This window comes from Chaetura pelagica, unplaced genomic scaffold (assembly GCF_000747805.2).
Source record: "Chaetura pelagica isolate M959 unplaced genomic scaffold, ChaPel_1.0 scaffold430, whole genome shotgun sequence".
NCBI classification, from domain to species: Eukaryota; Metazoa; Chordata; class Aves; order Apodiformes; family Apodidae; genus Chaetura; species Chaetura pelagica.
The window spans coordinates 741,675-767,584 of NW_009952159.1; the positions used below are offsets into that span (position 1 = coordinate 741,675).

Here is a 25,910-nt window from a genome sequence, read left to right on the forward strand (position 1 = left end):
GAAAGAGTGCTCTGCTGTTCTGTGTTTCCAGCTCCCACCCTGCTGATCCTGTGTCACTGCTACTCTGTAATATGTTTTGCTTTCCTTGTAAAAAGAGAAAAGAAAGAAAAAGAAAAGAAGAAATGTTTTGCTTTGGTTATTTTTTAACCCTGTGAAGGTTCCTGTGCTGTCTGTGCTTGCTTTCCCATTTCCACTGTGTTGTACTGGTAACTCCTTTCTGCAAAATGGTGCTAATTGCTGACTGAGCTCCTGTTCCCTGACTGCTTTGCACACTGATCACCTGCTGCTTCATTTGCCACGACACCTCCAGTGTCAAAAAAAAAAACCATGGCTCCCATGAGTTCCACAAACTCTTGCCTCTTGGAGGCAGGTAGGAAGTGTCTAATTACTATTTTGTGGCCTGGGTTTGGTTGCCTATCACCAATTGTCTCCTGTAATGTGTGAAGCACACCTCCTCATGGTGCTTTCTCATTCTTGCTGTCCTGATGAGAGTGACACACACACACACACACACACAAACACCCACACAAATTAATGTATAGCCAATTGATTGTGACGTGCTTGTGATCTTTGCTTGCTCAAAGGGTCTCTTTCTTTTTTTTCCAATGATAAATAAATGCTAAAGACAAACACCACCTCCTTGATCTTGTTTTCTCAATAAGAAGCACAGTGAAGGGAAAGAAACTCCCTTCCTGTCATCAGATTGGTGGTGCTTGGAGCCACCACCACTTCCATGCCCACCACAGGGACAACTGAGTTGTCACAGTGTGGCTCCCTTTAGGTGGCTGCTGACCTCAGGGTAGCCTGACATGAGAGCTAAGCATTTGCAAAGGTGAAGATGGACAGTGAAGATGTGGACAGAGCAGGTAGCTGGGTTTTATTTTATATAAATACATATATTTAGTGTCTGGAGCTGAGGGCTGGTGCTGCTGCACCTTGCTCGTGTCCACGTTGCACTGGATCAGGGAGCAGGAACCCCTCCAGAGCTGGAGGGAGGGGAGGTGCTGTGGATGAGGTCACTTAATTACAAACCCTTTGCCAGCTGCCTAGAGCTCTTGCTTTGGCCCAAAACCACCTGAAGGTCCCATCAGAGGGGTCAAGGGCCCATAAAACCCCGTTGAAAGGAGGTGGCAAGTTCTTGGGTCGAGAACTTGCAGAAGCCTAGACACAGGTGAACAGGCACTTGGCAGTGTCTGTGGAGCTGCAAAGCACTGATTTTACCTTCCTGAAAGCAGTGACTGTCTAGAGAAAATGATGGTAGAGAAGAAAGCAAAGCCAAGAGCACCATTTCATTTTAAGTGGAGAACACTGATCTGAATTTAATCTCTTCTCTCTTTTTTTTTTTTCTTTTAGTTAGCCCCTAAGATCCTCTCTACAGTTGTTATTTTTAATCATGTTTTTTCTTTTAATGGATATTCCAGTAACATCCCCAGCAGCACAGGGAAATTTGTCTGCATGGGGGTTGTATTTGGAAATCTCTCCTCCAGCATTAGCTCTGCTGACTCCCTTGGAGCACCAGCCCTGCTCTCCTGGTACCATTTCTGGGGGCTGATTCTCACCCCTGCCTGGTTTACAAATCACATTCTGAATTTATTCCATCTCTGGCTTACATGCTCATGATGGTGCTGCTTTCTGATGTCCTGCCACATCACCCTGCCTTCCCTCTCCCTCCCCCATGAGCTTCACCCATTCATCCCTCGTGCCCAACGACGTGATCTTCCAAGTGTTTCAGCTGAGCTCTAGGTCTGGGGATTTCTCATTTCACCCCTCCACAGCTGGTACTGGAGAAAAATGCTCATTCTTAAAGACCAGTTGTTGATGGGGCATATCTGTGACAAGCCATGTTGGCCAACAAAAGGTTTCTCCCATGATACGAAGGTGTGGGGTCTGTCCCATGTTGCAGGATGGGTGGGTGATGCATCTGGTCCCACCCAGCTGCCCACACACACAGGGCTGGAAAACATTCACCTGTTGATCTCTGAACCTTGCAAAGCCTCAACACCCAAAAGGGCAGGATGTATTTCTAAGAGACCTTAGGACTTGGCTGGAAACAAGTGTGTGGATCTGGTCTCCTTGGTCTTTAACCATCACTGAACCCGTTGGTGCTGACTCAGCCTTTCACCTTAGTCAAATCCTTTCTGGCTGGCACTGCCCACCTTTTCCCCAGGGGTGTTGTGAGAATGGTGGCTCTGCAAAACACTGGAGGGGGGTCACTAAAAAAGAAATGCTTTGTCTTGCAAGAGCATTTCGTGTGGAGGCCCTGACTGGAGTGAAAATAGTCCCAGTTGTCAGTGCTGGTGTCTGGGGAGGGGACAGGGAAGGGAGAGAAAAGACTGGCATGTTGAGTTTAAAGAGTCACATCTGCTGCTTCTACATGGTTTAGTGGGGACTTGGCAGTGCTGGGTTCATGGTTGGATTGGATGATCTTGAAGGTCTTTTCCACCCAAAATGATCCTGTGATTCTATGATTCTCAGGCTGTTAATAAGGGAGCATCTGAGTGCAGCTTTGCAGGAGGGTTTGGAGCAGCGCCTGGGGGGACTGGCAAGTTTCTGACTTTAACCAGTTGCTTTCAAATGCATTGTGTGCTGAGGGCTTCAGCACACACCCCTGGAGACTCGTGCATGGGTGGATGAAGAGGTTCCTGCCTGATTCTCTCCATCCCCCCCTGCATCACACAGGAACTTAAGTGCTTTGGGCACAGGACTGAGATTCAGTGATTTTGCCAGGTGAAAATCTCTTGAGCTTCCTTTTAAATCTTCAGTTATCACAGAATCATTGAATGTCAGGGGTTGGAAGGGACCTCAGGAGATCATCCAGTCCAACCCCCCTGCCAGAGCAGGACCAAAAACTAGGGCAGGTCACTCAGAAAGGCATCCAGACAGGTCTGGAAAGTCTCCAGAGAAGGAGACTCCACAGCCTCTCTGGGCAGCCTGTCCCAGGGCTCTGTCACCCTCATAGGAAAGAAGTTCTTCCTCATGTTGAGGTGAAAATTCCTGTGCTCCAGTTTGAATCCATTACCCCTCGTCCTGTCCCAGTAGATAATGCCTGGTAATACCAGTCCCTGACTGGTAAAGCAAGGTCAAAGGGTGAGTGTGACATGAGGAATGCAACCTCTTGTGTCACAGTATCCCTCGGATTTGGGGTTTATTTAGAGATGTGCCAGTGCAGAAGAAGAAGAAGGGACTTTTTAAGAAGATGTCTCTGTCATACCTGGCACCTCCCAACACCAAGGAGTGGCCACCAGACCCAACAGCAACACTGACATCAAATAAAGCAGAGGAGCTGTGCAGGAGGAAGAAACTCCCTCGTAGGAAGTGGTGGCCTGGCCGTGTCCAGCACTAAGAACTGGCTTTTGTACAGTTGGAAAATCTTGTCATGTTCAGACCTGGGCTCCAGCTCTCCCTGTTTCCAGGAATGTCAAGGTGAGTTTGATCCAACTGGGGCTCTGACAGCCCATTCCCCATTTCCATTTGCCCTTATGAGTTTTTGGGTTGGGAGCAGTTCTACTGATGCCACTGGGTCTACTCACAAGTTCTGTGTTGAGAAGTGACACAGCTCTGAGTCCTTCAGGTCTGGTGGTTTATTGTGAACCTCAACCAGGACACTTGTAAACAGTCTTTATTTATGTTGCAGGGTGCCTTGGAAACATCATGACTGTCATGTGGAGAAGATGTGAGCCCAAGGATAAAACAAGAACCTGCTGGTGGGTTGAAGGCATCTTCATGCTTTCCCTGCAGGGAGTTTGCTCCACAGAGACCAACAGCAAGGAGTGGCCACCAGAAGAGAGATGGATGAGGAGTGGTGACAGACCTTGGTGATATGTGAGAGCCATTCCTTCCATGTCAGCAGTTCCACAGTGGGACAGAAGGAAAATGGGGAAACATCTCTGAAGCCCCCTTGTTGCCATCTGCCCACCTCCCACCCCAGCCCAGCCTGAGACTTGCAGCAACCTCAAGCCCCTGAGCAAATCTTTTTTGCCCAAATCTTCTTGGGGAGCCAGAGACCCACGTGCCCTGCCTGGCTCTGAGAGCTGGGTCATGGCAGAGGGTGAGGACCACCCTGCATGGCATGTGGTGATGGGGTTCTCACCACTCAGTGGCTGGGGCAGATGAATCTGTCCTCATCAGTTAAACAGCACCCAGGAGCACTTGATGGTGCCAGGACCCGATGGTCAAGATTAGGGGAATCCTGAGGGTAGTCCCTGCTTTTTGAACTGACCTGCTGCTTGGCCTGGGTCAGGATTTAGTTCCCAAATGAGGACCAGTTCAGCTGTGACCACCTTGTTTGGAGCCAAGAGATCTGCAGGGACACGAGCCAGCAAGACACCTTGAATTGAGTGAGACAGGTGGTGCCTCAGAGCTGCGGGGCAGTGGAGATCCTTGCCCTGCTCCTCCCCTCTCCCCAGGCCTCATCACTGGTCAGACTTCTGTATTGGCTCCTTCCCATGCAGCCTTCAGTGCCCTCACCAGACCCCACCTGCCCACCCTGTTGCCATTCCTTCCCAGTTGTTTTCCCTCCCATGTCTGTCCCACAGCTGCCTCTTCAACCCCTTTGCTTCCTCCCACCTTTCCCCCTCCAGCACCTTCTCCTCCGACTCATCCAGAACACCCAGCTCTACCAGGGACCTTCTCCTCCCCATCCTCCCCAGAGTTACTGTCTCATGTCCTGTCTCTCCTGGACTGTAACCCTTGTCCTTTGCCTGTACCATGTTGGTAGCACTGCCTGCTTGGAATAAACACCAGCTCACCCATGACTGCCCTTTCTCTCTTTCATTTCTTGGTGTGGCTTCACTAGATGTGTCTACAAGTGTGTGTCTGTCCTCGTTCACCAGTCAGTCCTGCTGCCTCAGTTCTGTCCGTGGCCTTTCTGGGTTGTCTCTGCTCATGTTTTGGTTCCCCAGTGCCTTGTTTTCCTGTTGTTTTACAGCCACAGAGACAGGTTTTGCTGTGTGTGTAGGAGCCTGGCGCCTTCAGAGCTGCGTGACCTTCTGTCCTTTGCAATTCTGGTCCATCTGATAAAGAGGTTGGCCTCTCTCCAGCTTTGTGCAGAGACCTCCTGGGTTGGCAGGTGGTTTGACAAACGCAGCAGCTGAGGAGAGTGAAGGAGAAACCTTCTAGCCCAGAGCAGGAGTGAAGGAACTGCCTTTCCCAGCGTGTTGCAGGAGACAGGGCACAAGTGTGTCAGTGGGAAGCCAAGCAGATGCACCTCTCAGGGGAAGAAGCAGAAGCTGGCTTAGCAGCAGGACTTGTTTCAGAGATGGATGCCCAGGAGGCTTCTTGTGGTTCAGAAGGTGACCTGAACATCTGCTTCCTCCATCCCAGGCTAGGACTAGACCTGCTGTGGTCCCTATGACCTCTGAGTACAGCAAGGACTTGATTGTGACCAAGTCCCAGGTGGGCTCCTTGCTCTCTCCTGGTCCTAATTTGTTGCCTGGACATGCTGGTTTGGTCTGTGCTGGCTGGAGCTGTGAAGATGGTGCTTCTTCCCAGCTGCTACACACATGGAAAGTTGTAGGAGCAGCTCAGCTCCTCTACCCTTAGTGTGACCCTCACTGCCAGTGGTGTGATGCCAACTTGCCAGAAAGCAAAGGAGACTCTTTTATCATGCTGAGTGAGGAGCTGAGCTCCCAGCATGGCCATTGGTCTCGTTTCATGGACCATCTGCAGAAGTTAGGTCTGAAGATGTAACTCAAGACCAAACTGAAGCTAGTTGGTGGACATGGATGGGAGAAGGATCAAGCAATGCTCAGTCTCCTGGGCTTCCTTCAGTGTCTGTTCCTGCCCTTGGGAGTGCAAGAGCAGGCAGAAGAGATGAAATTCACCTGGTCCTGTGGGAGATGTCCCAGGCAGGCAGGCAGGTTGGGACTAGATGGTTTTTAAGGTCCCTTCCAACACAAACCATCCTATGATTCTATGTTTGAAATGTGTGGGGAGTTCCAATCCTCCCCACTGAGGAGCCTGGAGATTTCATCTAGGGCACGTGAGACCTGCATCTGGGTTGTGCTTGAGACCTCCAGGCTCCAGGGATTTCAGTGCAGATACTGGGAAGAGGCAGTGGGAAGGAGGATCCCCTGCTGTAGGTCATTCCTGTGAGCCCCCAGGACCTGCTCCCACCCACTGTGCTGCCTTCTCTTCCTCCAAACTCTTTTCCAAGAGTGAAAAAGCTCTAGAACCACCTAAACCAGCAGCCAAGAATCTCAGCTGCCCAGTTTTAGGGCCTGACTAGTATTTAGGACAAGATTCCTGGGTGCCACTGAGGTCCCTAGCTGACCTGGGAGGTACATGAAGCCTTCTAACACCTACAGTTCTGCTGGCAGAGCATTGTGAGAGCTTCTGTACCTGCTGCTTTGCAGGTGGACAGTTGCTGAAGCCCTCAAACCCTGAGGTCCTTGCTGCTCTCCTCACACCTATGGCAGGTCAGACTTCACCAGCAGACACTTTCTTCTCCTTCAGCCCTTGTTGGCCCCAAACTGGTGACCATTTCTCCATTTCCCTGCTGTAATTTACAGTGTCAGCTTCTCTATTGGATGCTGTTTCCTTTTCCAAGGGATGGAACCAAGACCAGTCATTAAGTACAATGTTCAGGAGGACATTTTTTAGGACAAGGACAACTTGTATTTTTGTCTCTGTTGTCACAGACAGCAAATTTCAATGCACAAAGGGGCCACAAAGGATTCAGAAGAGAGAACTGAACTGCCAAGCCGTGTTATCTAATTCTTATTTATGTTTGCCCAGGAATTGATGAGTTTGTATCTTCTGAGGAGCATGAACCTGCCAGTGTCCTCTGGGGGAGGGCCCAAACCAAAAGATCTCCTCACCTGACTTCTCTGGGAAAGGGAGGACAGATTTTTTTCATGGTTCTATTTTTTTTAAAATTGGCTCTTTGGCCAATTTTCTTCACAGCTACATGGGGCTGTTTTGCAGTTTCTGAGCCATGGGGAGAGATGATCCTTGTTGCTTCTAGTTGCTCTTGAAGGCAAGTTTCAACTTTCCATGTGCCTGGAGTTTGTTCTGTCTGTATGGCCTTGTAACAGTTCCCAAATTGTTAAACTCCTTTGGGTGAAGATAATTTGGCAGAAAAGGATCAATGTCATTGGCTCTTTTTGATATGAGGCCACTAAAACATCAAGAGCTGAATCCCTAGAGGGTCAGGGATGAGCCATGAGCACCACATCTGTGAAGAACAGGATAACATTGCTGGAGCCCATCAGCTTCAGAGGCAAGTTTAGACCCAAAGGCACAAGATCCCAGCTCCCTGTTGTCACATCAGGACCAGCAAGGAGGAGATGGTGCTATGCTCATGGTGGTCATCCTTTTTCTTTGTTCCTAGATACCAGGTGCTGCTTCTGGGAGATGAATCCCTCCTGAATTTTGTGCTCTCTCTGAGTCTCTCTCTCAGCTGTAACCCAAGTGATGATCTGTCACCTTCAATCCATCTCCTCTCCATTTCTCACCTTGTCACGTTGCATAATTAATCTCTTCTACTCCCGTGGGCTTCACCAGGCAATGATTTGCCACCAGCAGCCCTCCTGGGGGGCCAAGATCTCCAAACTCTTTCCTCACTTGGCTAAGACAAGGATCATCTGTAAGTGTTGATGTTTCTGTGTTAGGACTTGCTACGATTCAGGGTCAGTCTTTCCTTTCAACCCTCTGATTTGCACCTTCCCAGCTCACTCTTCCCAAGGCTGGTATCCAGGGCTGGACCTCACCATGTAGCCCTGCAGACATCAGCCCTGGTTGTTCTCCTCCTGGTGAGAGGCTGTGCAGTGCTGTGTTGTCCCTGGACACCAGTTCCTAGGGGAAAAAAACCATGTAATTGCTTCCCCCTCACACTCCTTCCAGTTTAAAATAGGTTTGGAATGAGTTTTAGTGGGAAGGACAATCACACAATTATCTGGAAGAGGTTGCCCAGGGAAGCTGTGGCTGCCCCATCCCTGGCAGTGTTGAAGGGCAGGTTGGATGGGGCTTGGAGCAGCCTGGGCTGGTGGGAGGTGTCCCTGCCCATGGCAGGAGGGTTGGAACTGGATGATCTTCAAGGTTCCTTCCAAACCAAACCAGCCTCAACAGAGAGGAACCACAGCAAGGCTGCTGAGAAGGGTGAATCCCCCTGGGGACTCCAGCAGGGGCTAAGGAAGATGTGAACAGAGGGTGATTTCAAACAGTTTATGTCCCTCCAGGGAGAGCTTTGGCTTTCAAACTCTATTCTGAAATGCAGAGCAACAGCAAGAGCAGGGCTGGACAGCAAGACCAGGGAAGAGGTGGGATTAGCCTGGTGTTGACCCACCTGCAACATCAGATACTCACTGGTACAGGAAGACCTGAGCTCAGTCCTGGTAGTTACTGCATCCTCCCTTGCTAGAGCAGATGTGAAGATCTGCTCAGAGTGGGTAATTTGGCATCTGGAACAGATGCTGGCAGCCTTGAACCTGTCCAGCCTGCATCTGCAAGTGCCCTTGGGCAGGCTCTCCAGCGACAAGGATGTGCAGGCATCTCCAGCCTTCTCCAGGGAACAGGCAATGGGTGCTGTCCTAGTAGATGTCTGTGCATCAGCAGTATGGACCTGGTCTGTCCTGACAGTAGGACATCTTTCCAAAGAGGAGCTGTCCTGCATTTTCCCCCTAATTCCTTGACTGGTGGTGCTGGACTCACCTCATTCCCACAGGAACTGGTAGGGTTGGACTCAGCAGTTTTCCTGTGTTGAGGCCATGGGATAAAGGCCATGCTGACCTCTGCCCACAGCTTCTGGTAGCAAATGCCTCTTCACTGGAGGCATGGAGGGCAGGATGAGGGTGAGTATTTGAGTGAGGTTTGTCCTACCAGGGCTCTCCACATGGTCCTGCTCATGAACCTCTCAGGCAGGGATGATGAGACCCACGTATCCAAGTTGGGCTGGTTTCCTGGGCCAAGGAGCTAATTGCTACCACCTGTTCTCCTGGCCATGGTGTCAGCCTCTCCTTCCCTCCTTCAGCCTGCAGGCTGGAAAAGCCAACATCAGGCTGGGGGACAAGGGAGGATCTCCACAGCTCCTTCATGCAACTGCTGTGCAAAGCTGCCCATCTGAAACCTGAGCAACTTTCTCCTGCCTCTTCACCTGCTTTCTGCAGCCCCACAGCTCCCTCCCCATCCATCACACATTGCTCCTCATTCCTGGACATGCTTTCCTTTCTCCTGATGAAGATGGATTCCCTCGTTCCCTACAGGTCTTTCCTTCCCCATCTGCTCTTCAACATGACCTGACCTTCCTTCCAGCACCCACCCAGAGCTCCTGGCAGCATCAACCCTAACTCCCAGGCTTTGTTCCCTTATGCTCCCATCCAAGACTACCCCAGGTACAGAGCTGGCCCCAGATCTGATCCTAATGAGCATCCAACTCCTTGATGCCACCTGGTGCCATCTGATGCCATCTGACCACATCATCTGGTGTCTCCTTGAGGCATCGAGGAGAAGGGGTGCTCTCAAATTGGGGTGAGCATGTGTTTAGGTTGCCTTGCTTTCCTGTTGGTTGTTTTAACAGGCACCAGATGCTTCCTGAGTACCCCACAAGCTCTGCTCCCCTGCATGATAGGACTTTGATCACCCACCTTGAGGGAAACAAGCTGCTGCTTTGTGAGACATTTTTACAGTGAGGTGCTTCTTCAAAGCAGGTTATAATCAATTGGCAAACATTTTTCATAGCTGATGGCTGGGCTTGATCCTGGTCCCAGTTAAACCCACGGGCTGGTCAAGAAGTCAAGAGCTCCAGCTCTCCTAATTTTGTGGACCAGGATCAGGCTCACCAACCAGCCTGAGGACACACCAAACGTGTGGGCTACTTGGGGAGCGCTCTGCAGAGGCACCATCAGCTCCAGGGTGGCCTTTTGGTTTTGTGCACAGTTCAATTGCTCTGACAGCTTTGCCATGATGCTCTTTCTCTGCTTCCAGGAGCCCTGAGAAAAACCCTGGTGCTACAGACCAAGAGCCAAGTACCTTAGTGCAGGACCAGTGCACATGAAGTCAAGCATTTTCTTCCGAGCGGCGGCTGGAGGAAACGTAATGTTTGCATGACCCGTGGCTTGTCTGGCTGGCACACAATAAAGCTGATGATCAGAGCTGAGCTGCACTTTCTCTTGTCTCTTAAGCACTGAGAAGCTGCTGTCACCTGGATCTGTTAGCATGTCTGTGCCTTGACTTCTATTCAGTAAAGTCAGAGGAAGAAAAACGGGTCCAATTCTCCCTTTATTCGTCGCTGTGAAACACAACGTGTTGCAAGGGTCTCTCTAGTTTATGTGGGCAGCAGAAGGGTCAGCTTCCCATCTGTGTTCACACTGGGAGAGCCTCCCTGCAGGGCTGGGTCCAGTTCTGGGGTCTCCAGCACAGGAAAGACATGGAGCTGTTGGAGAGAGGCCAGAGGAGGCCCCGGAGATGCTGGGAGGGCTGGAGCAGCTCTGGAGCCAGGCTGGGAGAGTTGGGGTGTTCAGCCTGGAGAAGAGAAGGCTCCAGGGAGACCTGAGAGCAGCTTCCAGGGCCTGAAGGGGCTCCAGGAAAGCTGGGGAGGGGCTTGGGACAAGGGCAGGGAGGGAGAGGATGAGGGAAGGTGAGTTCAAACTGAAAGAAGGGACATTTAGATGAGATCTTAGGAAGCAATTCTTTAATGTGAGGGTGGGGAGAACCTGGCCCAGGTTGCCCAGAGAAGCTGTGGCTGCCCCATCCCTGGCAGTGTTGAAGGGCAGGTTGGATGGGGCTTGGAGCAGCCTGGAATGGTAGGAGGTGTCCCTGCTCATGCAGGGAGGTTGGAACTGGATGATCTTCACAGGTCCCTTCCAACCCAAACCATTCTGTGATTTTCCAAAAACATTTCATTGAAATATTGTTCAGTACAAACTGGAAATGTAGGATAAATGTAGCTGGTTGTTGGGATTAGCAGATCTGCTGGTCCTGCATGCCCATCTCTTTGGGTGAGGCTCCCAGTGTCCATCAGATGTATGCAGCACAGGATGGGAGATGCAGTCCAGCCCTGTGACTAAGGGCATGAAGTACCCAGACTGCAGCTCCAGCAAGGCACTGGCCTGGCACACTCCAGTAAATACTTCTAGGTTTAGGCTGAAGTTTTACAATGCTTGGAGCTGGGATTTGCTTCACTTTCTGCAAGTGGTAACTTCAGGCAGAAGGCTGCTCTTCCTTCCCCAATTGATCATGTAAGGCAGCTGCTCTGTTGGAGGTGGGGACATCTGGGCTGCTTCCATGAAGTGTGGCAGCTCCTAAGCTCTCCAGAACCAGAGGGTCTGGTTGGATGGGTGTAGCTCACAGGGAAAGTGCCTTGGGCTTGGATAAGTCACTCCAGTGTTTCAAAGTGAACATGGAAGTCAAAGGGGAGATTTAGATGAAGTATTAGAAACAAATCCTTTGCTGTGAGGGTGGTGAGACACTGGCCCAGGTTGCCCAGAGAAGTTCTCACTGCCCCATCCCTGGAAGTGTTCAAGGCCACGTTGGGTGGGGCTTTAAGCAATGATTCTATGATTCTAAGTCAATTAAATACCTCCTCCTCCTCCTATGTAAGTATTCTTCCTATACAGACCCCTGCTCAGTGCAGGGGTAAATCAAGAATTATTCCAGCTTGGCTGGAACAAATTTAAAATCATAGAATCACAGAATGGTGAAGGTTGGAAGGGACCTTAAAGATCATCTAGTCCAACCCGCCTGCATGGGCAGGGACACCTCCCACCAGCCCAGGCTGCTCCAAGCCCCATCCAACCTGCCCTTCAACACTGCCAGGGATGGGGCAGCCACAGCTTCCCTGGGCAACCTGTTCCAGTGCCTTCCTGCCCTCATGGGGAAGAATTTCTTCCCCATATCTGACCTAAATGAGTGAATGATTTTGGACATCCAGTCTCCTCCACTTGCAGAGCCCCTTGGTTACTTCTGCTACTTGCTATTCATACTGTGCCACTGCTAAGACACCCTGTGATGGCCACAATCCCAAGGGTGCCAAGAGCTGTGCAGCCAAAAAACGTGGGGATCCACCCAAAGGGGCTTGAAGGCAAAGCAGGAGCAGACATTGCCTCAAGCTCCTGATGTTCCCATTGTGGTGAGTTCTCTTTGCCAACAAGGAGGTTGCAAAGAACCTCCCTGTTGAAAGGATCAATTGCAGGGGAACATTTGCAGCAACATCCTTTGTACAAGCCAAGGAGAAATGAGAGTGGATCCAACCTGAACCATTGCAAAGCACCTCCGAGAAGACGAGAACAGTGACTCATGAAATCTTCAGTGCAAAGGGAAGCAGATTATATGTCTGTGAATAATTGTGCCAAGCGTGTGCCTCGCTCTGTAGCTGAAAGGTCCTTCTTACACATGATTAAGTTATTAACTTGTTTTTTTGGCTGTATAATTAACCACGAGTGCATAATTATTAGAGAGGAGCCTAGTCCGAAGCTCCAGACGTCGCTGGCCTGCAGGAGGTTTGGATCCAGATTCCTGGAGCTGCTGTTGTCCCAGGACCTGGCAGGCATCTGGCTGTTGTTCTCTGATGTCTTGGGGCCCATCACTTGTCTCTGAATCAGATGCACCTGAGGAAAAAAGGCAGCCTAGATCCTGCCAGCCAAGTATCTTATCTATACATCATTACTTGTCGTAGCCCAGACGTCCTCGGTGGAAAAGATGAGAAGGAAAAAAAAAGGCTTGTTCTCCCATCAGTGTCTGATCTTCAGGGAGCTGGCAGAAAAAACAACCTTAACATTCATCAAAATACAGATATTTTTTTTCTGCCTGTTCACCTCCCTGAAGCAGCTCAGCCCAAGGTGGGAGCAGGAACAAGTGGCCACCAACTTTCCCTTTCACCCATGGAAGCTGCAGGAAAATGCTTCTGAAGTAGGAAGATAAAATTTCCCAGAGGTCAGTTTGGAAGCAGCAGAGTCAATTTAGACAGTGACCCAAATGAAGGCAGAAGATGCTCACTCTAGAAAACATGTATGTAACTCATAAATAACCACATATTTCAGGCTGAGCAAAAAGAAAAACACCCCAACCCTAAATTCAAAGTTCATTTCATACAGAAACACAATGTTCTGATCTCACTCAGCATCTCCCCCTCCCCACCCCAGAATGCTCATTTTGCCACAAGCTGGAATATTTACTGGTTATTAAGAAAAAGAAACAACAGATCCTGGCAGATTCTGTTCCTGCTTGCTAATATTTCCCTCCTCTCCCTCCTGCTGTCAACTGCTGCTCTCAGGCTCTTGCTTCCTTCCACTTCTCTTTCCATTCAGCTTTTCTTCCCCTGAAATCATCTGGCCCACTCAGGTTCCACCTCCTCTCCAAAATAATCAAGTCACCAACTGTCATATTGCCCACCCAGCATATTATGTATCATTTTCTACTGTGCTTCTCTTTTTAGGTTGCAAATTATTCCTTCCTTTTGTGCTGTTCCCTGTTCTTGCCTTGTCTTTGGCTTATCCTGAGCTTTTGGTGTAATAGATGGGATTAATAGGAATTATCCTCTCACCAGCAAGATTCATTCAATGCTGGGGGAATTTTGCATGGCTTTTTTTTGTCTCTAATGTGCATCCTTGCAGCCTTGGCTGTGGTTTGGAGCAGCAGGGGTGCAAATCTGAGAAGGGAATCCCTCAAGCAAGCAAAGCCAAGGTTAAAATAGGAGCAACACAGGAGACTAGAAATTAGAGCAAGGAATGAAAAGGATTTTTTCCAGATCAGAAATTAAATGAAATAGAGGGAGACAGAGGCAGGAAGCAAAGTTTTCTCTTCCCTCTCCAGGAGTTGAGTAATAAATCTGGTCCAGGAAGGATGTATCCACTAGAAAAGAGGAGCAGCAGCACTGGAAAAGAAGAAGAAAGTGTTCAGAAGGGTGTTTCATACTGGATTTCACACTTTGTAGGTCCTAGACTTCAGAGATTGGATGATTTTCACTGATTTTTCAGGAAAGGTATGCCCAGGGCTGAGGAGACATGGCAAGTTCAGAACTTGCCCAGGGAAGCTGTGGCTGCCCCATCCCTGGCAGTGTTGAAGGGCAGGTTGGATGGGGCTTGGAGCAGCCTGGGCTGGTGGGAGGTGTCCCTGCCCATGCAGGGGGGTTGATGATCTTTCAGGTCCCTTCCAAACCAAACCATTCTATGATGATTCAGTAGTGATGATGCCTGAAGGAGCTCAGTGACTGGGCAGAGCTCCCAGACAGATCCATCAAGAAGTTGGGCAGAGCTGAGGGAGGATTCAATTAGAATTTAAGACCAACAGCATCCACGGTGTTAAGTGACTAAAACTGCTGGAATTCCAGCTGTTGGATTTGCCCTTCTGCCCACTTCCTCAGAGGGGTGTAAATACCCCCAACTGGACTGACTCCTTGCTGATTTACACCAGTCAAGGTCCGTTGAAGTGGCATAGAAAATCCAACAGCTCTTTTTTAATGCTGTGAACAGCACGTTGGTTTGGTTGGTTCCTCCCCTCCCCCCTCAGTGATTCCTAGATGACTTATGCACCCTTGTTTCTTCAAGGCTCTTTAAAATCCTGACCTGAATTATTTAACCTCAATTCCCTCCCCTTTTCCTCCACTGTCACTTCTCTTTTGCCTCCTTTGCTTTGATGTGTTTATCTCCCACTCCATCACTCCAGTCACTTAATTTCTCCTCCTCCCTTCATGCATCTTTCATAGTTTACCCCTCTTTGGTGAGGGGCAGGTTTTCCTCTTTGGTGGCAATCAGGTTTTGTGACATATCTAGGTTACAGTCAGGATTCCTTCTCTGTGTAAAATGCCTTTCATTTTGTATGAATCTGCATCAATAATTTATCCCCCATCAAAGATGTATCATGAAATCACCACCCTGAAATGGCTTTTCCATGTTGGGGTAATGGAACAGAGATGGGTTGGGAGGAACTATCCCTGGGTGGTATTTTGGTGCAAGATAAGGCAGGAATTTCAGGGGAAGGAGAAAGCTGAAACAGCTGAGAAAATGTTGCTGTTTGGGGCTTGGATCAGAAGAGAAAATAGACCTTCCTTTTCCTGTAGTGCAAAACTATGATTCTAGGATGGATTCTATGAATCCTATGAAAACATCACATGAGGGAGTCAGATGAAGCACTGGGATGTTCTCCCTGGTGGCCTTTGGCTCAGAGCTACCCAGCGTGGAGATGAACCACCACAAATACCAAGACCCATAACAGCCTTCTAATGGAGATGTAGCCACACATCTCAGACTCACAGCATCACAGAATCTGAGGGGTTGGAAGGGACCTGGAAAGCTCCCCCAGCCCAACCCCCCTGCCAGAGCAGGGGCACCCAGAGCACATCACACAGGAACGTGGCCAGGGGGGTTGGAATGTCTCCAGAGAAGGAGACTCCACAGCCTCTCTGGGCAGCCTGGCCCAGGGCTCTGGCACTCTCACAGCAAAGAAGTTCTTCCTGAGATTCATATGGAACCTCCTGGGCTCCAGTTTGCACCCAGTGCCCCTTGTCCTGTCACTGGACATCACTGCACAAAGCCTGGCTCCCTCCTCCTGACACTGCCCTGAACGTGTTTGGAACCAGGGATGAGGTGGCCCCTCAGTCTCCTCTTCTCCAAGCCCAACAGACCCAGCTCCCTCAGCCTTTCCTCAGCAGGGAGATGTTCCCCTCCCTCCAGCATCTCTGTGGCTCTGCCCTGGGCTCTCTCAAGCAGTTCCCAGTCCTTTCTGAACTGAGGGGCCCAGAACTGGACACAACATTCCAGATGTGGCCTCACCAAGGCAGAACAGAGGGGGAGGAGAACCTCCCTTGACCTACTAACCACCCCCTTTCTAATGCACCCCAGATGCCATTTGCTTTCCTAGTCACAAGGGCACATTGCTGACACATCCAAAATTTGGGCCTCCCTGACCCCACTGTGTTTTCATGCACCCACTCAGATTCAGTATCACAGGAACTGGTTATTTGTTGCCTTTAAATCTCAGGTGAGATTTCCAGGAGCTTCAATCACCTTCATTTTTTGCTGTGAGTTTCAGCCCGAGTGTTTCAACCCTCTCCAAGGAAGAGGCAAAGAGAAAGTTGTTGTCTCACTGTCTTACAGATCCAACCACCCTCTCTTGAGCTGCTTTTTTCTCCCTTCCTTGAACACCAAGATTTCAACGTGCAGCTAAAACTGTGCAGCTAAAATCTTGCAACTAAAATCTCTGGTCTTCACAAGGAAAAGCTCCCTGAATTTGCATGAAACTGGCTAAATTATGGTCATAGACTCACTGAATGGTGAAGGTTGGAAGGGACCTCAAAGACCATCAGGTTCCAACCCCCTGCATGGGCAGGGACACCTCCCACCAGCCCAGGCTGCTCCAAGCCCCATCCAACCTGCCCTTCAACACTGCCAGGGATGGGGCAGCCACAGCTTCCCTGGGCAACCTGTTCCAGTGCCTTCCTACCCTCATGGGGAAGAATTTCTTCCTGATGTCTGACCTCAATCTCCCCTCTCTCAGTTTCAAACCATCACCCCTTGTCCTATCACTGCCCTCCCTGATGAAAAGCCCCTCCCCAGCTTTCCTGTAGTTCAGGGCAAAGTCCCAAGATCTGGTCCAGCTGTTTTTCTCAAACTTGGCTGCTCAACTCTTCTGAGATTCCATCTTTGAAGAACATGTCCTACTCCCCACTCCTTTCCTCCAGATTTGACAACCAAATCCCTTTGGGCACTTCATGGCACAAAGTTCATCTCTCCTCTCTCAACCTCTTTTTTTATTTTAATCTTCTGCCCATGACACTCAGGCTGGGTGGGAGAAGGTGTTTCCTTCAAAAAGGTTGTGTCCAAGCAGGGCACTGGAGATTTTTCAGACACATTTCAGTCTAAAGAGCATCCAAGCAACTGGATAATCCACTTCACTTTGTACCTGCTGCTGCTTGGCAATGAATGGAGGAGTGTGGATGCACATGGAGGGAGTAACAAGAATATTCTCCCTTGCCAAAAATCAATATATTACTCTAGAAAAGCACAGACTATGAAAAAAAAATATGATTTAAAATAAATCTATAAGGTAATCTACTTCCAGGTGCTGATGGAAGTCAGGGCCAGCCCTTGATGGTGTCTGTAGCACTTTCAGCAGTGGGTTGTATTAATGCAGGAAATACTTGGTTTCTTCTCTGTGAAACACCTTCTCCTGGCTTTATGGCTCATTGGTGGTCCAGGAACCACAGGTCAACCCTGGGTCAGTGCAGCAAGGCCTGAGCTTTCCCACCTGAGCCACTTCTGCTCAGATCTGCTCATTTCTGGAGGTCATTTCTCTTGCTGATGCCTCAGAGCACAGCCATCCATCATGTCCAAATGCTATTAAACACAGCTGACACCTTCACCAGGCCTTTTGCAAGCTGATTGCCTGCAAATTTAATGCCTGGCATGGTCATTGCTTTTAGAGCCAAGATTTCCCCTCCCATTGAAGAAGGGTAAAATTCAAGTCTAGGAACTGCTTCTCCTGACACCACCACAGAAGGCAGAAAGGGAAGACTTGACCCAGCAGAGGTTTAAGTGATAAACCAAGAGTCAACTACTCAGACTTTTCCAGGGGGAACATATTTGTTCTACAACAGACACAGTGTGGGGTTTGTCTGCAGGAGCAGAGCAGGGAGGCCAAGGGAGCTTGGCCCCCAGGTTGGTGGGAGCTGATGGTGACCAAGTTGTGCCCCCAGCTCCTTGCAAGCATGAAAAGGGAATGCCAACAACAAACACCCAGCAGCTAGAAAAGCAGGGTAAAGCTGGATCAAACTACCTGAGCACTTCCCCAAAGAGCTTATATTTGCAAGGTTTTTCCTCTTTAAAGACACAGCCATGAATGGCCCTGCCCATTCAGAGCAGGAATTCATAGAATGGGTCCTCTGTTTTGATTGTGGACCATATGGCCTTTCCAGCTCTGTTCCCTGATACAAATCTGCTCAGATTGCCTCAGCTGCTCAAGTATTTGGTCATTTGTGCTGGCACAACTGCCTAATTGTCCTTCTTTGTCACAGCTTTCCTGGGCTGGATTGGGTCTTGTCAGCAGCAGTGAGTGAATTTATAAATCAAAGCATCTGTCAGAGGCTGGAGGGGTGGGGAATGGACGGTGTCAGCTGGGGGATGGACAGATGTTCTCTCATCCCTAAACCCATGATTGGCTGCAAAACCAAGTTGCAATTCATTCCCATTACAGCTTCCCAGCTTTGGCCCAGATGGGAGGATAAGGAGGCAAATAGAAAGCCCTGCCCTCTAATAAATCCTGCTGTCCCTCATCAGACAGTTTATCTCAGTGGCTTTAGTAATTTAAGTTGCAGCAATTGCAGCTGGGCAGTCAGGACACTGGGAAAAAGGGCTGGATTTGTCCCAGGAGTCAGTGGCTCAAATTCAGGCCCTGTTGTATCATCCCTAAACATCTGTAATCAAAGAATCATAACATACTTTGGGTTAGAAGGGACCTTTAAGGGTCATCAAACCCCCTTGCAGGGAGCAGGGACATCTGCAACTAGATCAGGTCACTCAGAGCTCCATCCAAGCTGACCCTGAATATTTCCAGGGATGGGGCATCTCCCACCTCTCTGGGCAACCTGAGCCAGTGTCTCACCACCCTCATTGTAAAAATGTTCTTCCTGATATCTAGTCTGAATCTTCCCTCTTTCAGTTTAAAACCATCACCCCTTGTCCTACCACTACAGGCCCTGCTAAAAAGCCCCCATCTTCCTCAGAGGCCTCCTTTAAGGGGAAGGTCTATAATGCTCAGCATCTTCACACTGCCAGGAGTGAAGCTGGTCAATGGGCATGTCTTGGGTGAAGTGTTCAGCCCACCCCTCTCTAAACTTGCCTTGTGAAAATTTGGCCACTGTGAGCTGCTATTGAAACAAAGAACCTCAGCAGAGCTCAGGTGGGTGCTGTAAAACTGGCTGCCCCACACCTGAGTGTGGCCAGAAACCCTCCCCAGGCTCTGAAGGCTGGAAGCAAACCCTGCACAAGTACGTGCACATGTTCTTGTGTGCAAGGAGAGGGCACATGCCCTCCTGAATTCATCAGCATCTCCATACCCCCCTTAATATTCACCTCCCCAAGGGTGGACATACATGCAGGTGCAAGGAGACTGAGGGGTGTCCTCATCCCTGGTTGGAGGGGTGTAAAGGGTGAGTGTCAGGAAGATGGAGTTAAGCTTTTTTCAGTGATGACCAGTGACAGGACAAGGGGCAGTGGGTGCAAACTGGAGCACAGGAGGTTCCATGTGAATCTCAGGAAGAACTTCTTTGCTGTGAGAGTGACAGAGCCCTGGGCCAGGCTGCCCAGAGAGGCTGTGGAGTCTCCTTCTCTGGAGACATTCCAACCCCCCTGGCCACGTTCCTGTGTGATGTGCTCTGGGTGCCCCTGCTCTGGCAGGGGGGTTGGGCTGGGGGAGCTTTCCAGGTCCCTTCCAACCCCTGGGATCCTGTGATTCAAACATCTATGAACTTGTGGGTTGCATCACAGGACCACAGAATGTTAGGAGCTGCCTGATTTCTGCAGGCACTGCCACAGGGAAGGTCTGCAGGCTGAAATGGAAATCCTGCTGCTCTGCAGACCCCTGGTGGAGCAGAGGAGCTAATGAGCTATGAGAGCTGGGAATGTCCTCCCTGCTGTCTCAGCACTGGGAGCTCCAGCCTCCCCTTCAGCTCTTTCATCTCATTTCAGATCCTCTGGCTTCAGTGGCCACAGGGAAGGAGCTTTTTAATCTCTCTGTCTCACCCTGCCCATTCCCAAAACATCCCTCCAATTTTCCGAGGCCATCTTGATGTTCTCAACCATAACCAAGGAGGTGTATGGTCCTTCACATGTGGCTCACCCTCTAACTACCACCCTTTAGCAGGATCTTCTCCCTCATCCTGTATTTAACACTCCACAAAACACATCCACAGAAGGCAGGGACCTTGAAGGAAGCAGAGAGGGACAACAACCACATAAATGAAGAGATAAACATCATATGCACCATGAAGCAGGTGATCATCTGGAGAGCAGAAGAAGCAATGCCCTGAGAAGGGTTTAATTAAAGGGAAAAAAACCCAAGTTGGCCAAGGTTAGAAGGACTGTGGTAGGAACATCTGAGCCTACAAGTGAGTGAAGTCACTGCACAACCTCCAGGGGATGCTCTCCTTAGATGTGTGGGGCAGGATGGTGGTGGGTGGGGTTGCACCATCCAGCTCAGACTCTACCTGGACCACTTTAACCCACCAGCAACCAAATGGGTTTCCAAAGTGGAAGAAGAACAAACAAGCCTTGAGCAAGAGCAGGCCTGGTTTGGATGTAGCACCCCAAGTCCCATATCACTATTACTGGCCAAATGGGGAGTCTGGCATAAATTATCCATCCAATTCTGGCTTTAGCTGAAGGGTGAGATGACAATTAATTACTGCTGGTTAGAAACAGCAACTATTTTTGTAAGAAAAAAACCCAAACCTCAGCTAATTTAGAAAGAGTCAAAAGTTTTGTTGCTTGAGAAACTGAATTCCCTTCACATTTCTTTCTCAAAAGCAAGAGGAAAATAAAAAAGGGGGGTGGGAAAGAATAAAAATGACTGGTGTGTAGGTTTCTTCTCTTCAGAGTAACTGGGACCAAGAAAGATGCCAAATTAGCCCTGGAGTTGCAGGTAGTTTTAAGGAATTTCTTCTCCAAATCCAGACAATCACAGTATCACAGACTGGTTTGGGTTGGAAGGGACCTTGAAGATCATCCAGCTCCAACCCCTGCATGGGCAGGGACACCTCCCAGCAGCCCAGGCTGCTCCAAGCCCCATCCAACCTGCCCTTCAACACTGCCAGGGATGGGGCAGCCACAGCTTCCCTGGGCAACCTGGGCCAGGCTCTCCCCACCCTCACTGCCCAGAATTTCTCCCTCCCATCTCAGCTCCAGCTCCCTCTGCCAGCTGGAACCCCTTCCCCCTGCTCCCATCCCTCCCTGCCCTTGTCCCAAGCCCCTCCCCAGCTTTCCTGGAGCCCCTTCAGGCACTGGAAGCTGCTCTCAGCTCTCCCTGGAGCCTTCTCTTCTCCAGGCTGAACACCCCAACTCTCCCAGCCTGGCTCCAGAGCTGCTCCAGCCCTCCCAGCATCTCCGGGGCCTCCTCTGGCCTCTCTCCAACAGCTCCGTGTCCTCCCTGTGCTGGGGACCCCAGAGCTGCTCCCAGCCCTGCAGGGGGGTCTCAGCAGGGAGGACTAGAGGGGAAGAATCCTCTCCCTGGTCCTGCTGGTGAAGCAGCCCAGGATGCAATTGGTTTTCTGGGCTGCAAACACCCCTTGAATCCAGGGGAGCAGATGTGCAGCCACAGCATGCACAGGATACAAAATCCCTGTGTGCATTTGATCCTCTCTTACTGCCCAGCACAGATGTTTGCAGTTCCACACTGCCCCAACCACTCCAACCAGTGCAGGAGCAAACACTGTCTTGGCTCCTACACGTGCACCAGAAATGCCTTTTTGGGTGCAGTGGTTCAGTGCAAACACCCCCCAAACCCACAAAACTCTAAGAGCTGAAACAAAAAAAAGCCCCAACCTTCTGATTCCCACCCACAGCATCTCCAGTTGGTTCCAACTGGTGCTTGAGCTGAAGGCATCTTCCCCCTCCCTGCCCTCCAGCTCTTCTTAGTCCTGGTTTTTGCAACCACCATTTTTTTCCATGGCTGGGAAAAGAAATAAATAAATCAATCAGCATGCAGTGGGCTAATTAGAGAGCAGAGATCTCATTAGGCAGCCTGCTCAGCAGGGCTGGCTGCCCTGATGGAGATGGATGGGCCTGGCTGGATGGGAGAGCACAGAGCACTTTGTCATGAGCAGATGGGGAGGGGAGGGAGGGAGAGGGGTCTCTCAGGGGAGTCAATGTAGCTCAGGAAAACATTAGTTTGACTCTCTGGCCCAGTCAACTGAATTAATAAGAAGTGCAACCAGCCTCTTGGCCACTCATGATGTGCTTTTGGAAGGGAAGAGGGGAGTGGATCAGTTGAGGTGTAATTGTGGGGTGACTGATGGCAAAGCCTAATGCAGGCCTGTTTGCCACATCATGGGGAAGTGATGCAAGGCTGGAGCAACTCCTGCCAGCTAGGAGAGGCTGCTGAGGACACCAAAGCCCCCCTCTGCATCTCTAGAGATGCTGGTAGCTCCAGGGGCTGGGCAGAGCCAGGCTGGCACAGCCCTGAGCAGGATGGGCTGAGCCAGCCCAGCACACCCCTCTGGCCACCCTCATGGCCAAAAGCCACTGTCAAAAACTCTGCTGCAAAGCTGGGTCCTAAGTTTGTTCCAGGAATTGCCTCCTGGCTGCAAGGGATCACCATGGGCTTTCTTTCCTTGCCAGCTTCACCATCTTCCCTGGAGGAGGGACTTGGGCATTACCCTTATGGTAGCTGTGGGTTTGGTGGCCACTGAGCTTTTGTGTGGATGGGGGGAGAAACCAGTGCCCAAGACCTGCAGCTCTGGGGTCTTTGTGAGCAAGAGATCTGCCAGTATTGACCCAGTGCAGGTCAAACATGGTCTGAGCTACAGCTTGGGCCAACACACAAGGGAAAACCCCTGGTACAGTTTCCCTCACAGTCAGGAGGGATCCTGGGTGTGTTCTGCTCTGTACAACAGGAGGGACCTTCTCTTCACCCAACCCAGCCATGTGCGTTGGTGTTTCTAGGAAGGTGAGCTCAGAGGGTCTTCTCAGCTTCAGGGATGGTGCTGGAAGAGTCTGCAGTGGGTCAGACCCCCGTGGGCACTGCTGAGCTTCCCTGGAAAGTGAGGGGTTCAGAGAAGGGTTCAACAGAAAGCTCTCATCACAGGTAAGATGCTGATAAGGACATTTAGATGAGACATGATGAAGAAATGATTTAGTATGAGGGTGGGGAGACCCCAGGTTGCCCAGAGAAGCTGTGGCTGCCCCATCCCTGGCAGTGTTGAAGGGCAGGTTGGATGGGGCTTGGAGCAGCCTGGGCTGCTGGGAGGTGTCCCTGCCCATGCAGGGGGTTGGGAATGGATGGTCTTTAAGGTCCCTTCTAACCTTACTCTTTCTACAACACCAGAGCTCAGCTACTTGCACAAACTGCTTGTCTAGCACGTGTGGTTTCTGTGACTATTGAAATACAACATAATTCCCCCTTCCCAATGTGTTTCCTATATGAACAGTTTCTCCTAAAAGCCTTGACTTGCTCAGGCCTTCTAAGTGTTCAAAATGGAGTCAATTCAGTAACAGGTACAACCTGGTGTGTTCATGGGCCATGTTGTCTTGTTCTCAGCTGCTGCTGTGCCAGCCAAGCCAGGACTTGTCTCCATGCTCTGTCCTGCAGCTCTGCCTGAACTTGCAATGATCAGGATGGACACAGCAGCAGGGAGAAGAGGACAACAACCTTTCCAGGTTGAGAAAACCCTACCGAAAAGAGCAGGGAGGAAGAAGCTGAAATTCAGCCCAGAGAGAACTACAAACCCTAGGACTGGTGGTTTTGAGAGGACACCCACTGGTGAGGAGCAATAATGCAAGGAGAGATGTCCTGGCCACACTTCCTGGAGACAACCTTGGGGTGGGTCTTCAATTTACCAAACTGTCCTAAAGAGTGACCAGATTTAAGTGGCACACCAAGAGAAATAGCCCCAAAAAGGGGATGCACATTCAACTGCAGCCTCCCAGCTTCAGAAAACTCCCTCCTGGTTTGGTAGTGATGGTTTTAGGGATCATCAGGTTATGAGAAGAGACACAGTGATGGACAAGGGTCCTGCTGCTGCCCAGTTGCCCACCTAACACCCCCTCCCACGGGTGGCACAAAGCAGGGGTTCCTACCCTGTGAAGTTTCTTATCAAGGATGAAAAAAAAATAACTGATTGCACATGATTTAGGGGAAAAAAAAAAAGGAGAAAAGATTAAAAAAACCCAACATCATCAGGGACAATATTTCCAGCAGCCACAGTGAAGCCAGTGAAGTTTTGACATATATGGGAAGCTCAGCATTCAAAGGTGGTTTCCCAGATCAGGGAGCAAGCTGAAGGAAGGCTCAGGGGGACCCACGAAGAGGTTCAACCCCAAAGGTGACACCCTGGGGCCTGGCTGGGCTTTGCAGGAGGTGGTCATGGCAGTGAGCTTGGTCCTGCTTGTTCCTGCAGCCCTTGGAGCAGGCAGGGCTGGCAGCAGCAGGGATCTGAGTGGCAGATGCTGAAAAAAGGAGGGGTGGGTGCTCTTCTGAGTGTGGAGAAGAAGGTAAAATCACAAAATGGTGAAGGTTGGAAAGGACCTTAAAGGCCATCAGGTTCCAACCCCCCTGCATGGGCAGGGACACCTCCCAGCAGCCCAGGCTGCTCCAAGCCCCATCCAACCTGCCCTTCAACACCCCCAGGGATGGGGCAGCCACAGCTTCCCTGGGCAACCTGGGCCAGGCTCTCCCCACCCTCACAGCCCAGAATTTCTCCCTCCCATCTCAGCTCCAGCTCCCTCTGCCAGCTGGAAACCCTTCCCCCTGCTCCCATCCCTCCCTGCCCTTGTCCCAAGCCCCTCCCCAGCTTTCAAGGCAAAGTCCCAAGATCTGTTCAGCACAAACCATTACCCCTTGCCTCAGTTTCCCTTCTGATCCCTGGCAGGACCTGAGCAGCAGGTCCCTCAAGCTGAATCCCAAGTTTCCCCCCATATGTTTCCATCCCACAGAGAAGCCCTTGACCTTCTCCAAGCCTAAGGTGGGACTACCCTGTGTCCCACAGCCAGACTTCACCCAGGAAACCATTCCTGTGCCCTGACTCAGGCTGGGCAGGCAATTGCCAGTAATGTGGGGGTTTGCTTGAAAAAAACCCACCCAGTTTTATTTGACAAAAGTGAAAGTTTAGCATTCCTGGCCACTTGGACAAACCTGTTGTCTTGGGCATCCTTTAGGATGGTTTCACAGCAGGTTTCACAGGCTGCTCTGCCAGGGGTTCAGGTGTGATTTGCCTGGCCAGGTTCAAGCTGCAGGACCTGGACCCTAAGAGGCTGAGAACAGGCTGAGTCAGTGCACGTCAGAGAGGGGTTCAGCAAACCAGAGGGATGCCAAGAGCAGCCAGTGAGTCTGGATTCACCTTTGATGCTGTGAGCTTTGTACAGGACCTCCCCAGCCCCACTGCAGCAGCTGCAGGAGCATCACAGGAACCACCTGCCCCTTTGCAGGGCTCATTTCAACCTCCTCTCCTCCAACCCCTTCACTTCAGACAAACAAGGACCAACCCACAGGCCAGTCTTACAGGTCAAGCTGGCACTTCTGTGAGCACTGGAAAGGGGATCTGAGCACCCTTGGACCAAGGGGACACCCCGAGATGGAGAGGAACAAAGTCATAGAATCATAGAAGGGTTTGTGTTGGAAGAGACCTTTAAGGGTCATCTAGTCCAACCCCCCCTGCCATGGGTGTTGCTGAGGGAAGTCATTTACAGAGCAATGAGGGAGCAACTCCCTTCAGAGCAACATCTTAAGGGTAAGGGGACTGTTCTCATTTGCAGACAAGTTGGGGAGAGTGAAGGCAGGAGGAGAAGACAGGTCTAAATCCCCACAGATGTCACAGAATCATGGAACAGGTTGGGTTGGAAGGGACCTTTGAAGCTCATCTCATCCAGCCCCCCCTGAAGTGAGCAGGGACATATTCAACTAGGTCAGGTTGCTCAGAGCCCTGTCCAACCTGAGCTGGGATGTTTCCAGGGATGGAGCATCTACCATCAACCTGGGCAACCTGGGCCAGGGTCTCACCTCCAACACCAAAACCAAGTACATTCTTCCATTCATCTGCTCTGGATCTCCTCTTTTTAGTTCCAAACCATCACCCCTTGGCCTGGAACCTTCTCTTCTCCAGGCTGAACAACCCCAAGTGCCCCATGACGTTCCCTAGAGGCAAAGTCTCTTTTGCAGAGGTGCAAAAGAGGACCTTCTCTGTCCCAGTTTTTTTCCAAACCAGGTGGGTTTGAAGAAATCCTTGGGAGTTTTGGGGAGGAGAAGGGTTGATGTAGCAGCAGGTGGCGCCT

The 25,910-nt window shown here is 50.5% G+C and overlaps 1 protein-coding gene across 1 annotated transcript in view; it reads left to right on the forward strand.

Annotated features, from left to right (window-relative positions):
* MAP6 (microtubule-associated protein 6) overlaps positions 1–10,083 on the forward strand; it is a 16,037-nt gene extending 5,954 nt beyond the window's left edge. Inside the window, exon 3 of the mRNA XM_010007187.1 lies at positions 9,922–10,083. Within this exon, the coding sequence (XP_010005489.1) occupies positions 9,922–9,991 (70 nt within the window). The 3' untranslated portion in view covers positions 9,992–10,083. The remainder of the gene's footprint in view (positions 1–9,921) is intronic.
* Positions 10,084–25,910: the final 15,827 nt, after the last annotated feature.